The 15,549-nt window shown below is 41.2% G+C and overlaps 1 protein-coding gene across 9 annotated transcripts in view; it reads left to right on the forward strand.

The window, feature by feature from the left end:
• Positions 1–13,227, forward strand: part of ADCK1 (aarF domain containing kinase 1) — a 196,202-nt gene extending 182,975 nt beyond the window's left edge. For all 9 annotated transcript variants that reach the window (XM_069092316.1, XM_069092315.1, XM_069092323.1 and 6 more), the window contains 3 exons: positions 427–624; positions 7,346–7,539; positions 12,336–13,227. In XM_069092316.1, coding sequence (XP_068948417.1) covers positions 427–624; positions 7,346–7,539; positions 12,336–12,507 — 564 coding nt within the window. In that variant the 3' untranslated portion in view covers positions 12,508–13,227. The remainder of the gene's footprint in view (positions 1–426; positions 625–7,345; positions 7,540–12,335) is intronic.
• Positions 13,228–15,549: the final 2,322 nt, after the last annotated feature.

Genomic DNA, 15,549 nt, shown 5'->3' on the forward strand with positions numbered 1-15,549 from the left:
AGTTTGCTTGCTGGGCCTTAGCTCTGGAAAACAGGGTGTCTCCTAATATCTTGACAGAAGCATTAAGGGAAAGCATGCTTTTCATCTTGTAGAAGATCTCTCCACTTAAATCCCCAGTGGCCTGAGAATTGTTCTGATTTTAGGATGGCATTGGGAGATTTTACCAAAAGTCTCCTGGCTTTCTTCCAAGTTTCCCAACCTCACTCTTAAATTTGTAATCCCTTGCAAAACTCAAGCAAAATTGGGCATTTAATTGCCTCATCATTGTTTCTACTGGATGTTGAGTTTGGAATGCAGAGACACCATCATCCCAACCACATCTTCAGAGAAACAGGACTCTGGGGTGGATTATTTGGGGCTATTCTCCTTTGGGGTTCATGAGGGACAGAGAGGTTCACTTCCTGTTGCTTCCATCCCTGACTGCAGATCCTGACAGATAAGTTTCGCCTGGATTACTGTCACCTCTGGCAGGCCCTGATCAAGGCAGATATGAAACGTGTGAAGAAATACAGCCAGCGGCTAGGGGCAGGGGATCTGTATCCCCTGTTTGCCTGTATGCTGACAGCTCGGTCCTGGGACTCTGTCAACAAAGGCATTGGCCGGGCACCAGTCACTGCCAATGAGGTAGGTCCTTGCCTCTCCTCCAGCTGTGGGGAGAGTCAGTTGTCCCTAGAGCCGGGTCTCAGTGGAATAGATGGAAGGCCCTAAAGTCAGGTGGAGGGTTCTGTGATTCCTTGTGGTTCTCACAAGAAGGAAGAGGGAGAACTTTCACCTTCAGTATGTCATTCTTTCTCTTGGCTTTTCTCCTCCCTGCTGGACCTGCTCCTTCTCACGGTCATGATTCATATTCTGCCCCACTTAATTGTGGGCAAACTCCAGTGCTCTATCCTGGACCTTTTTCTGCATCTGAACTCCCCCGAGTACCTCATCAGCTCAGTTGTCGTTTCTGCACAGATGACTCCCAAATCTAAGTAGATAGCTAAATCCTGCCTCAGACACTTGTGAAGTTTTTTGCAAACCTCAAAGCACTATGTAAAGCTAGCTGGTGTTACTATTATTAACTATATATCTAGAGCTAGTCTCTCTCCTGAGGGACTGGATTTGTCTGTCACCAACTACTGTCAGACACTTTGAACTGAATGTCCCATAGGCATCTCAAACTAAACATGTTCACTATCTTCTTCCCAAAACCCACTCCCCTTCTGAACTTCACTGTCTCTGTTGAAGTTACCACTGTCCTTCCAATCATCCAGATTTATAACCTGGAAGTCATCCCTGACTCCTCACTCTCCACATTCTACAGGGGTCCCTAAAGTCTGGACACTTAGGGAATCTCATTAACTATGCATATTTTCAAGAAATGAGATGAATGACATTTTCAACAACATTTTGTTTAATTAGCATCAATGAGATTTCATAGGAAGACAGGAGACATATAGGAAATCTCATTAATTAATTAAATTAATCTTATTAATATGGAAAATAGCCTCCAATAGCTAATGAAAGCTTTTATTCCATATGAAATTGTCATGGTTAAAATTTCTAATTAAATAAAATATTGTTGAAAATTTCATTCATTTCATTTCTTGAAAATATGCATAGTTAATGAGATTTCCTTTGTCCCAGACTTTAGGGACACCCTGTACTTACTCCTTATCCCCCATTCCAGTCAGTTCTCAAGTCTTGTCAATTCTTTCTCCACAATAGTTCTTGTACCCAGTCCTCTTTTTTGCTCACATGACCCCGACCCTAGCTCAGTCCCTCATCCCATCTTGCTTGGACAATCCTAATCTACTCCTAAGTGGTCCTCTACTTCAAATTTCTACCGTCTCTAATCCTTCCCCTGCCCATCTACCAGAGCGATTTTCCTTTGAAAGCACAGGACTGACCATGAGCTAAATGACATGTTGAGTTCAGGTGATTCCATGACTTTTCTTCCCATCCCTCTATGTTGGCTTATACTTAAATGACATGAGCTGGAATTCCAGGTCTCTCAGGAATAGGAGAGGCAACAAGCCCCAGAGAAAACAACCATACCCTCTGCAGTCTAGGACTCTGCCTAACCAAAGCTCACTCCTCCTCTGAAGCTTTCTTCCTGTGTGATCTTAGGTGGTGGAGTGCTATGGACCTCTGGGTTCATATCCTGGGTGACCGTAGGCTAATTAGTCACTTAATCACTTTCCTCTTCTGTGAAAGCATTTATGTAGATTTTTGAGTTTTGCAAAGGGCTTTACAAATATTATCTCATTTGATCCTCATGAGAGCATTGAGAGGTAAGTGCTACTATTATCCCCATTCCTGGATGAGGAAATGAGTAGAGAGTGGTTAAGTGATGTGGCTGCTTGAGAAGGTGACCTCTGAGATCCATCATATATCATATCATATCATAGGGTAGCATAGCATAGCATATCTATCACATATCTCCATTGTCATTTATATTATTATATAATTATTATATAACACATTATTTATGTGTTACACACATATACATACATTACACATTGTGTATTACATAATTATGCATTGTTATGTAATATAATGATTTAATATATATTGTGTATGTTGTAATTACTATTGTGACATTACTGATATTATATTATAGCTCTAGAGCTATGATCCTATAAGAGCTTCTCTGGGTCTCCGTTTCCTCATCTGTAAAACAAGTGGGTTGGAAGGCCTTTTCCAACTCTGGATCAATAATCCTAAAATCTCCTGTGGCTATTTTAAAAACTGCTTCCTCCATGAGCTTACATTCTACAGTATATACATGCATTGTATTTTTTTTTTTTGTGCCTCTTCTTAAAAAAATTTTTTTTTAATTTAGATATTTTGTTTTTCCCCATGGAAAGACAGTTTTTAACATTCATTTTTTTTTATTGTGAGTTCCAAGTTTTCTCTCTCCCTCTCTCACCTCCCCCCAACCAGAGACAGTAAGCAATTTGATATAGGTTATACATGTACATGCACTGCATTTCAAATGACTGTAAGATTACAGAGAGAAAATGCTGGGTTATTATACGCCTTCTCCTGCCTTGAACTCTGCCTATAGGCCTTTGTTTTCATTTGCATCCTTCTCTGCCATCCTGGGGTTTTTGCATAGGTAGAATGATTCATCTGCCAAATGGAGAGGCAATTTTGTATGTCTTCCTTGTGCCCACTTGGTATAGTTCCTAAGGGCTTCCCTAGAACCTCTCCTGTGCTCTGCCTCCCATGGAACCTGATATCCTTTCCCCACCCCCTTACGCCAGATGGATTTTCTCTAGGGCTCCAGAGAGCCTAGTTTGGTCATCTCTGACTTTGGCAAGGGAAGATGTTAGACTTGATGGTGGTCAGTCTATGTGCCCAGCTCTGGGCTAAATGCTAGGGACACCAAAAACAAAAGTCAAAAACAGGGTCCGTGACCTCAAGGAGCTCACATTTTAATGGAGGAGATATACAAAATAACTATGTACAGATGGGAGATCTAGCTCTATATCTCTGTAGACAGATCTAGATATATATAAAAAAGGGAAGACACTAACAGTTGGGAGGAACTAACATGGGGCTGAGAATTGGGGACTGGCAGAAATTTCCTTTAGAAGGTAGGATTTGAGCTGAATTTTTTTTTTTTTGGAAGGCAATTGGGATTAAGTGACTTGCCCAAAGTCACATGACTAGTAAGTGTGTCAAGTGTCTGAGGCCAGATTTGAACTCAGGTCCTCCTGACTCCAGGGCCAGTGCTCTATTCACTGCACCACCTAGCTGCCCCAGATTTGAGCTGAATCTTAAAGGAAGCTATGGAAGCCAGGAGACTGGTGAGGAGGAAGAACATTCTAGGTAAAGGGGACAGCTAGCACAAATCTCTGGAGTCAGGAGATGGGGGGGCTTGTTCAAGGAATAGTAAGAATGTCTATGTACATTTAATGTCTCTTCCAGCTTTAAGTCTGTGATGGGGGGCGGGGGGTTGAGGAGGGTATCTGATCTGTTTCTGGTTTGGCATGGTTGGCATACCGTGGCACAAAGGTGGTGGTATTGTGGCTGGTTTGGGATAAGAGAGTAGTGGATGGGGGAGGGGGAGAGACAGAGAGAAAGAAAAAACACAGAACAAGAATAAGAGAGTGCTTGGTGGGGGGGGGAGTATACGTGGGAAATGGGGGGGAGAGAGAGAGAGGAAGAGGGAGAGGCTGAAGCTGAAGCTTTTTGGGTGTGTGGCATTGTGCTGAGATGTTCCAGTCTGATAGCAGCTGCCTGGAGGAGATTTCAAATCAAGGAGCAACGCAGGCATTAATAGCACACACATGTTTCTTAAAGGGCCAATGACTGTTACCCAGTTTAAGAAGCTTGGGCTGGAAAGTGGGGGTAGGGTAGAAGCCTTCTGCATACATATTACTCATTGTAGGCACTCATTAGATAATTGGTTGATTAAATGAATGAACCAAAATCATTGCTCCGTAGATTAATGCTCTGCCTTTTTTGTATGTCCTTTATGCATTATGATCCTCTCAAAATGGATGGGACAGTGTCAGCTCCATTTACTCACTTTAATCAAGCAATTAAAAAAAATATCTTTATGCAGATAAGTGGGTAAAGTATTGAACATGGAGTCAGGAAGACCTGAGGTCATATCCTGTCTCAGACTAGTTCTGTAACACCATGGACAAGTCATTTAACTTATCTGCCTCAGTTTACTCATCTGTAAAATAGGGATAATAATAGCTCCTAGTAGGGGTGGCTAGGTGGAGCAGTGAGTAGAGTGCTGGCCCTGGAGTCAGGAGGACCTGAGTTCGGATCCATCCTCAGACACTTAACACACACAAACAAAAAACCTAGCTGTGTGACCTTGGGCAAGTTACTTAAACCCAATTGCCCTCCAAAAAGCAAAAAAAAAAAAAAGAAAAATAATAATAGCTCCTAGTTTCTAGCGTTGCTGTGAGAATCAAATGAGATAATATTTGTAAAGTGCTTGGCAAATCTTCTAGTGCTATATCAATGCTAGCTATTATTATGATTATTGCTAAGCACCCACTATATCTATCAGATATTATTGTCCCTCTACAAATGGAGAAACAGAGACAAAGAAAAGTTACATGATTTCCCCAAGGTCACATAATTACGACTGTTTATAAGAAGACTGAGAAGAGGTCTTGGTTACCCCACTTAAGTGTAGTCCAGAAGCTGGATGCTTCACTTTCCCAACCCCCAAACCCTTCCTTCTTCCTGGCCTCCATCTTTCTTTTGGATGAAGGTATCATTAATCTTCTAGTCTGACAGCTTCATGACCTCAGCATTATTCCAGACTCTTCTCTATCCCTCACCTTCCCCCTCCCCATTTCCCCTCAAATCTTGACAAATCTTGCTGTTTCTACTGCCATTATCATCTCTGATATTGGACCCCTTCTTTCTACTCATACAGCTACCACCTTAGTTCAGTCTCTCACCACCTCCCACTTCGATGATTACAATAGTCTTCTAATTAGTCTCCCTGCCTCACTTCTCTCTCCATTCCAGCTCATCACCCACGTTGCCAAAATGATTTTTATTAAGTGATCATCTAACTATGTGAGTACCCTGCTCAGTCAACTCAGTGACTCCCTATTACCTCTGGGATCAAATATAGTCCTCTGTTTAGTGTTTAATGCCCCTCACAACTTGGGCCCAGCCTCAACGGATGTGACTTTCCGTCCTGTAGTCTTTGAACCACCCCAACTGGCCTTCTCTTTGCCCTTTATAAAGTCTTCCTCTGTGCCGGTGCCTAGAATGCACTCCCTCCCTAATTCCCCCTTACAGTCTCTCTCTTCCGTCAGTACACAAATATAGTATCACCTTGTACCTGAAACCTTTACTGATGCCCCCCAAAAGCTCATGCCCACCCTCCCTCCCCAAATCCCTTGGAGTTCATATTTCATATTTACACATCAGTCCTCTTCAGGAACAAAGGATGAACAACAACAAAATGTAGTTAACATCTTTGTGTTTCTTCTCTTTATGTTGATTCTGTGTATACTTCTGTATATACTGTGTATTTGTGTAGTTGTTTTATCCCTCTATTGGAATGTAAGCTACTTGTCAGCAGGCGTGATTTCATTCCTTGTATTCACATCCCCTACTATATGACTGACACATAGTAGACACTTAAGATATGTTTGTTGATTGATGAAAGTCAGACCAGGGCAGTGTGAAGGCTGAAGCTCTTTCAGTTTATCCAGCTCAATTTAATATAGTTACCCTTCTGTCTCTCTCTCTGGGTGTGTGACGATGTCAAACATCTGGTCTGAGCCCCTGGCACAGGGTTTCAGTCATCAGGGACTTGGAGTTCTAATAATACTAAGCCTTTGTCACTTCTAGGGAAACTTACCCAAGGATCTAGGAACTCAGGCATAGGCATCTCTCTAATTGTTCCCTTTGCTGGACTTTTAGAAAACTGACTCATAGATTTAGAATTGGAAGGGATCTTTGAAACCATCCAGTCTGCCCCCTCATTTTGCAGGTGGGAAAACTTGAAAGGTTCAGTGACTTGCCCAAGGTTACGTAGATTGTAAATGACAGATGCAGTATTTGAACCCAAGACCTTTGACTCCAAAGACAACACTCTCCACTGTACCACACTGACATAAATGGGGCCTTTTTCTCAACCAATCATAATTTTTTACTATTAAATTTAGCTTTTGTTTGTATAACATGTTAAGATTTGGAAAGTGCTTTGCTGACATTAACAATAACAATAGCATGCTATTACTATATAGTTTGTAAAGTGCCATATAAATATTATCTAATTCTTTTCCTCACAACAACCCTGGGAGGGGTTGCATTTATTATTCACATTTGACAGAAGAGGAAACTGAGGCATATAGAGGTTTAAGAGGTTATGAGGCATCTAGATTTTAAAATGGAAAGAGCACTGGATTTGGAGACAGGAAGACCTGAGTTCAAATCCAGCCTCTGACATGTACTAGCTGTGTGACCCTGGACAAGTCACTTAATCTCTTTTTGTATTATCTATAAAATGGGGGTGATAATAGTACCTGCTTTCCAAGATTGCTATAAGTATCAAATGAAATCATATTTGTAAAGAGCTTAGCGCAGTGCTTGGTACACAGTAGGCATCTTACAAATGATTATTCCCTTCATTTCCCCCAGGATAAAACAGCAAGTATTTGAGGCTGGATTTGAACTCAGGTCTTCTTGTCTCCATATCCACTAGGACAAATATGTAATATGTATAAATAGGACCATCCCTATTGTACAGATGTGGAGCCTGAGGCTCAGAGAGATCAGTGATTAGCTCCAGGTCATACAGCTAGTAAGTTGCAGAGGTGACATTTGAACCCATGTATTCTGATTCCAGATTTTTTTTTTCCTTCCTCAGGATGTTGAGATTCGAAATAACGCTGCAACCTACCTCCCGCAGATCAGTCAGCTCCTCAGCAAGGTACCCCGGCAGATGCTGCTCATACTCAAGACTAATGACCTTCTGCGAGGCATCGAGACAGCCCTGTCTGCCCGGGCCAGTGCCAGCTCCTTCCTCAGCATGTCTCGCTGCTGTACCCGAGCCCTAGCTGCGTGAGTCTCAGGGTTGCCAGGCACCCTCCTTCATTCTCACTCAGGAGAAGCCTAGCCATCCATGTCATCTCCAGACTCTGGGCCGCTTCACTAAGGAGACTCCCCTCATGCATTTTAACACTCCATTGGGCAGAGAAGACTTTCTTTTTTTAGCCCACCTCACTTTTTCTTTGTTCTCAACTTCTAAAACCCAGGAAGGTCAGGGGAAAGGGGGATCAGAGAATTTCAGACTTAGAGGTAACCTCAGTGGCCATGTCGATGTCCATGTATATTCAGCAAGTGGTCATTCAGAGTTTTCTAATGAAAGAGAAACCCCATCTCCCTAGGCAGCGCATCCCACTCTGGGATAGCTCTCATTGTCAGAAAGATTTTTTTCTTAACATTGACCTTAAAAGTGAATCTCCGGGGGCGGCTGGGTGGCACAATGAGTAAGAGCACCAGCCCTGGAGTCGGGAGGACCTGGGATCGGTTCTGGCCTCAGATACTTAACACCCACACAAAATAACTGGCCGTGTGACCTTGAGCAAGTTGCTTAACCCCAATTGCTTTAAAAAAAAAACAATCTCCACTCATTGCTCCTCTAGGGCCAAGCAAAACAGGACTAATCTTTTTCCAGTAAAGTGGACAAGAATTTATTTATTTACTTGGTTTTCATTTTGTTTTCGAGAGGCAGTTGGGGTCAAGTGACTTGTCCAAGGTCATACAGTTAGCAAGTGTATGAGGTTGTATTTGAACACAGGTGTTTCTGACTCCAGGTCTGGTTCTGTATCCACTGCACGACCTAGCTATCTCAGGACAAGTATTAAGCATCTCCTGTGTGCTTAACAGTACTAAGGAAACTATCCTTGTTCTTAAGGAGCTTACAGACTAATGGGGGAGATGACATGAAAACAACTATATGCAAATCAGATATGTACAGGAATAAATTGTAGATAATCCTTGGGGGAAAGCGTGAGTATGAAAGGGGATTGAAAAAGGCTTCCTTTTTTTTCCCACCTAATAGCATTTTATTTTTTCAATTACATGTAAAGATAGTTTCCAGCATTCACTTTTATAAGATTTTGAGTACCAAATTTTTTTCTCCCTCTCTCCCTCCATTCCCCCCTCCCTAAGACAGCAAGCAATCTGATATAGGTTATACATGTATTTATTATTATATGTATTATATGTATATATATATGTATATATATATAATATTATATGTATACATATAAATATTAAACATGTTTTTGGGAAAGGCTTCTTGCAGAAGGTGGAATTTTAGCTATGAAGGACCTAAAGGAAACTGGGGAAACTAGGAGTTGGAGTTGAGGAAGGAGAGAATTCCAGGTATGGGGGATAGATAGTGAAAATTCCCAGATTCAGGAGATGGAGCGTCTTATGTAGCAAAGATGCCACCATCACTGAATACCATAGGATATGGAAGGGTGTAAAGTATAAGACTGGGAAGGTAGGAAGGGTCAAGTTTATATAGGGCTTTAAAAGTGAAACAGAAATTTATATTTGATCCTGGATGTAATGTGGCTTATTGAATTAGGGGGTACAGAGACCACAGTTAGCAAGAGTCAGGAGGCTCAATTTGGCAGCTGAATGGAGGATAGACTGGAGTGGGGAAAAACTTGAGGCTGGAAGACTAACCAGAAGGCTGTTTTAGTAGATCAGACATGAAGTAATGAGGGCTTGGACCAAGATGGTAGAAATATTAAGCAGGGGTGGGGAAAGAAAGGGGCCTATACAAGAGATGTTACAAGGGTAGAATCAATAAGACTTATCAACTGCTTGGATGAGAGTGTGAAGTTAAGACTGACATTTAGGCTTTGAGCCTGGTGACTTGGGAGGATGGTGGTAACCTTGACAATAATAGGGAAGTCATGAAGACAGGAGGGTATGAAGGCAATTGGAAAACTTAAAAATAGCATAGATGTGTATATGGGGGTAGGGACCAAGGTGAGAAATAAGAGGCTTTATTTGTCATTTTTTGATACCTTTGGTCTCTTACAGTTAAAGTCCTCCCCATATGAGTAATACCTGAGCCTGGCATTATGGTCCTGGCTTATTGGTTGTTCAGTTGGTCAGTAAACATTTACTAAGTACCTGGTACATGCCCTGCTCACAAAGAATTGACATTCTTTTTTTAAACTTTATTATTTTGGGGGTGGCCAGGTAGCACAGTGAGTAAGAGCACCGGCCCCAGTGTCGGGATGACCTGGGGGATCGAATCCGGGCTCAGACACTTAGCACCCACCCAGAAATACCTGGCTGTGTAACCTGGAGCAAGTTACTTAACCCCAATTGCTTAAAAAAAAAACACTTTATTATTTTTTTACAATCAGTAAACATTTATTTTATCTTCTTTTTACTTCCTTCCCAATTGCACAAAAACAGACAAACAAAAAATGTTCCCATAACAAATATTCATAGTTAAGCAAAGCAAATTCTTGTATTGGCCATATCTAAAAATTCATGCCTCATTCTGCATTTTGGGTCTATCAACTAGGTATCAACAGGTGTATAACATAAAGGATCTCCCATTCTAATGGGGGAGAGGGATTTGCAGATTATTGTACAATGGAAAAACCTACTGTGAATAGAGAGGTGGCACAGGGGACAGAGCTCTAGTTTTAGAGTCAGGAAGACCTGAATTCCAATCCTTCCTCAGATACTAGCCATGTGATCTTGGTCAAGTCACTTAACTTCTTTATGCCTCAGTTTCCTTATCTGAAAAATGAGAGTGATTGACCAGTTGGGCTGTAAGGTCCCCTCCAGTTCTAAATTTATGGTCTCATAAATTTAAACTCATCAAAATTTCTTGTCGTTTCAGATCCATCGTCTTCTGGATTCCTAGAAAGGCAAGATAGATTTTTGACTCATTATATAAGGAGGAAATTCCTAATAATTATAGTTGTCCAAAAATGCGTCAGGCTGCTTCATAAGGTAGTAAGTTTCCGGTCACTGGAAATCTTCAAGTGGAAGCTAATGATCATTTGCTGTAGGCCACATAGAGGGGAGTTATGCTTTAGGTAGAGGTTAGACTAGGGGATCTCTGAGGAAGGTTCCTTAGATTTCTGAAGAAGAAAAAGAAAATGTTCTTATACTGCTGTGTGGCAAAAGGAAGGGAGATCTAGGACCTTTAATTTTTTTAGGTTGGACTAGTTATACTAGTTAAATTAGTTAGTTTTTAAACTAGGTTAGTCTAAATGAGATTAGACAAGGGGATCAATGGGGAAGATCCCTTCCAGTTCTGAAGATTCTGTGGAAGGGAGAATGTTCTCATACTGCTGGTTGGCAAAAGGAAAGGGGATCTAGGACCCTTAATTTTTTTTAACTAGTTTGCATTAGACTAGTTGGTTAGATTAGTTAGTTTTTAAACTAGGTTAGCCTAAATGAGATTAAACCAGGGGATCTTTGGGGAATGTCTCTTCCAGTTCTGAAGATTGTTTGTGCAAAAGGAAGGGGTATCTAGGACCTTTAATTTTTTTAAATTAGGTTGGACTAGTTAAACTAGTTAGTTTTTAAACTAGGTTAGTCTAAATGAGATTAGACTAGGGGATCTCTGGGGAAGGTCCCTTCCAATTCTGAGGATTCTTTGAAAGGGAGAATGTTCTCATACTGCTGGTTGGCAAAAGGAAGGGGGGATCTAGGACCTTTAATTTTTTTAAACATTAAAACCCTGATAGATCAAAAGGATCATTCACTAGCTGAGAAGTATTATCCCCTGGACAAGACCAAGACTCCTATTTATCCAGAGTGATTAAGGAATGGAGAGTTCAGCCAATTAAATTAAGAATGACCATAAGCAGAATGCCAGATTTGAAAGAACTAAGATCCAGCAAAATACCCTTTGGATTCGAAAACTCATGTGAATTACCCTTGACTTGAATGACTTGAAAATCCAGCCCCTAACCCAAGCATAAATCCCCTCCACCTGCTCCTGCTATGCCTCAGCTTGAAGACCTCCAGAGGCAGGGAACTCTCCTGAGGTTCATTTCTGGACAGCTATAATTGTTAATAGATTCTTCTTTAAAATGAACCAGAATCTATCCTGACTTTCTAGGAATCCATAAGACAGTTGGACCTGAAACCATCAATTACCTGGAAGTACCTCAAGGACATCCTAAACAAACCTAAGCTATCATACTCTGCTGTGGCTATGATAGGTGGAAGGGCTAGGGATCAATTTGTATTGATTCAAATGATGGCTGAATTTTGGGGAATCTTTGTTTAAATGGGAATTTATTGTCTTTATTTTTGCTTTTTGGAGGAGAGAAGGCATGGCAGTTGGGGTTAAGTGACTTGCCCAAGGTCACATAGCTAGTCAGTGTTAAGTGTCTGAGGCTGGATTTGAACTCAGGCCCTCCTCACTCCAGGGCCAGTGCTCTATTCACTGCACCACCTAGCAACCTTAAGAAGCATTTTTTTTCTTTTTCTTTTTGTAGGGGGAAGGCAGGGCAGTTGGGGTTAAGTGACTTGCCCAAGGTCACACAGATAGTAAGTGTTTGTTAAGTGTCTGAAGCTGGATTTGAACTCAGGTCCTCCACTCCAGGGCCGGTGCTCTATTCACTCCACCACCTTACTGCCCCATTTATTATCTTTATTAAGGGTAGAAGAGCACACCTCTACCTAACTGAAAAATTACACCTGAGGGAAAAAAACAGTTGCTCCAACACCCTTGTTTGAAAGGACTATACTATTGACGCTGATGACTTGGAAGCTGGGATCATGGCTGGCAGGTTTTTGGTGACCAATGCAGCCACCTTTAATTTGTCTTCCGCCTCCACTTTTTTCTCTCCCTTCAGGCACAAGAAGAAGAAGACTTGCTCATTGCTCAGGAGGACCCAGATATCTCTTGAAGAGTCCCTTAGCCTGTGGCAGATCAACCTGCATGAACTCTTCTTGCGTGTGCGGGGGTCTTGGTTGGGAAACTGGATCTTTGCCCTGCTCTACTGGCTGTCACCTACTCCACACTGAGGGCCAGACTGCATCCTCCATTCTGCCCTACAATGACACTGGGTTGAGTAGGCAGGAGGGGGACAATACTCTGTCTCTACTCTCCAAAGATGTGGTGGAGGGACCCCCAGGATCATTATCTTCTCTGTGATTGTACACCATGATACATTCTCCCAGCCCTCTATCTGTCTTGTCACCATGTGATAGTGGTCACAGAGTCCGTCAGGTGTCTTCTAAAATGGTGAAATGCCTCTCCCATCCCTTTCAGCTTGACTCTTGGAACAAGGAAAGGAAAACTTGGGTAGGGAAAAAACACCAGCCATTTACTTCCTACTTCTCAAAAGCAGAGTACTATTGAATTGAGTACCACAACTCCTCCTTCCCCCAAAAATGGAACTTCAAGGGTAGAATTCCACTAACCTTTTTATATGGCCAACTATTTAACTCATTTCTTGGAATACTCACTGCTGGATGGATGTTGCTCCCATCACTGAGGCACAGTTTGACTCCAGAAGGGGATCTCTTTTACCTGGGATGCCCCTTTGTCCCAGAATGGTGATGGAAAGAAAGCAGGCATTTCTCTCCTCCCAACATTCTGTACCAGAAAGTGCAGGAAATTAGGACAAGGAATCTGTGAATTAGAAGACACTCCATTTGTACTGTAAGCCCTGTCCAGGTAACCTCTCTTGTTTCCTATCACAGTAAATACTTCAATAAAAACTCCAGTGTTGTACAAACCAACTTCTTGCCGTATTTACTTTTGGTGCCTTCCCTAATTAGACACCATGTTGCTGTTCAGTCATGTCCAACTCTGTGATCCCATTTTGGGGTTTTCTTGGCAAAGATACTAGAGTGGTTTGCCATTTTCTTCTCCAACTCATTTTTATAGATGAGGGAACTGAGGCAAACAGGGTTCAGTGACTTGCCCAAGGTCACACAGCTAGTAAGTATCTTAGGCCAGATTTGAATTCATGAAGATGAGTCTTCCTGATTCTAAGCTCAGTGGTCTATACATTGTGCCACCTATTTGCTCATTAATTAGATGCTATAGCAAGATGAATCATAGCATCATAGCTTTAGAACTGAAGCAGTATTAGAGGTCAGTGAATCCAACTGCCTCATTTTACTTATGAGGAAACTGAGCTTCAGGTAGGTTAAGTGACTTGTACCAAAAACAGTGCCCGTCACATGGAAGGCATTTAGTAAATGCTTGTCAATTGGTTATTTATTTGCCCAGGGCCATATGTAATATGTAAATGTCTGACATGGAATTTGAACCAAGGTTTTCCTGACTTCAAATCCAGCACTGTTTACTAAATACTACTGCCTATAAGTGGCTTTGGCTAAGCCTGGTCTTAGTAGATAGAATTTGTGTTAAGGATGGATCAGTGTCAGAATTTGAACCAGGGTCTTCTGATTCTTAATCTGTTGTTCTTTCTACACCACATTGGAGTCAGGGGTAAAACAGGGATAGGAAAAATATATATATAAGAACTTAACTCGAAAGATGAAATAGGGAATCCCAGAAATCAGACCTGTGACCTTGACACAAAGTAGAGGTTAACAATGAAAGGTCATTGAATGAGAAGCAATCGTAATAGGTTTTAGATCTGCTCTCTAGAGGGAGCTAAGTGACACAGTGAATTAGAGTGCTGGCCCTGGAGTCAGAAAGACTCATGTGGAAAAATAGGGATACAAATGAATTGTTGGTGGAGTTGTGAACTGATCCAACCATTCTGGAAAGCAATTTAGAATTATGCCCAAAGGGTTATAAAACTATGCAAAGCCTTTGACTCAATAATACCACTACTAGGTCTGCATCCCAAAGAGATCAAAGGAAAAGGACCTATATGTACAAGAGCATTACAAGCAACTCTTTTTGTAGTGGCAAAGAATTAGAAATTGAGGGGATACCCTCTTCAGACTTCAGAAAAACCTGGGAAGACTTATATGAACTGATGCAAAGTAAAGAGAGCAGAATCAGAATATTGTACATAGTAATAGCAATATTATATGATGATCAACTGTGAATGACTTAGATCTCAGCAAAACAGTGGTCCAAGATGATTCCAAAGGACTTATGATAAAAAATGCTATCCACTTCCAGAAAGAGAACTGATGGAGTCTGAATGTTGATTGAACCATATTTTTTTTTCACTTTTTCTTGCCTTTTTTTTCTTTTTTGCAATGTGGCTAATAGGGAAATATGTTTCACATGTTTTCACATGTATAACGTGATATCACGTTACTTGCCTTCACAATGTGTGAGGGAGGGGTGATTTTTTAAATTAAAAAAATTTTTTAATGTTAAATAGATTTTAATTTTTTTTTAAATGAAGACCCGAGTTAAAATCCTACCTCAGACACTTACTAGCTTTATGACTTTAGGCAAGTCACTTAATCTCTGTGTACCTCAGTTTCCTCAACTGTAAAATGGGGATAATAATAGCACATATGTCCGAAGGTTGTCATGAGGACAAATGAGATAACAGTTGTGAAGGATTTAGCACATAGTAAGTTCTCAATAAATGTTTGTTCCTTCCTTCTGGAGAAATCAGGTTATGCAGCAAGGTAAGAGAATTTCCCTGAACCCTTTTAATTCTGTTTCATTGAATCCTCAAGAACAGAAAATAAAAATAGTCCTGGATTTGGATTCCAGCTCTTAGCTTACTCTAAAGGTAATACTATTAGAATCAGAAATGAAAGGACCCTTGTCATATAGTCCATTTAGTCTGGTGGCATTTGAGTTGAGGTTTGAAGGAATTTGATAGACCAAAAGGGAGATGAGTGAGATTCCAGACCTTTCATGTTATAGATGAGGATGCTAAGGGTGTCAGAGGGCAGGTGACTTATTCAAGGTCACACAGGAAGTCAATATTAGAGCTGAGATTCTCTCCCCTCTGGCACACTGCAGCTTTATTTATGATGGGCCATCATTTCAGTGACCAAGAACTATGCCTCTAAGCTTCTTGGAAAAGCTCTTGAAGAGCCTGTCTTTAATCATAATAATACTTGTGACATTTTAAATTTCGATGTCCTCCATGGTCACTAGGAGTTTTGAAT

The sequence above is a fragment of the Petaurus breviceps genome, unplaced genomic scaffold (genome assembly GCF_028583685.1).
Source record: "Petaurus breviceps papuanus isolate PSGF00001 unplaced genomic scaffold, PetGlider_PUasm1.0 189, whole genome shotgun sequence".
Lineage (NCBI taxonomy): Eukaryota > Metazoa > Chordata > Mammalia > Diprotodontia > Petauridae > Petaurus > Petaurus breviceps.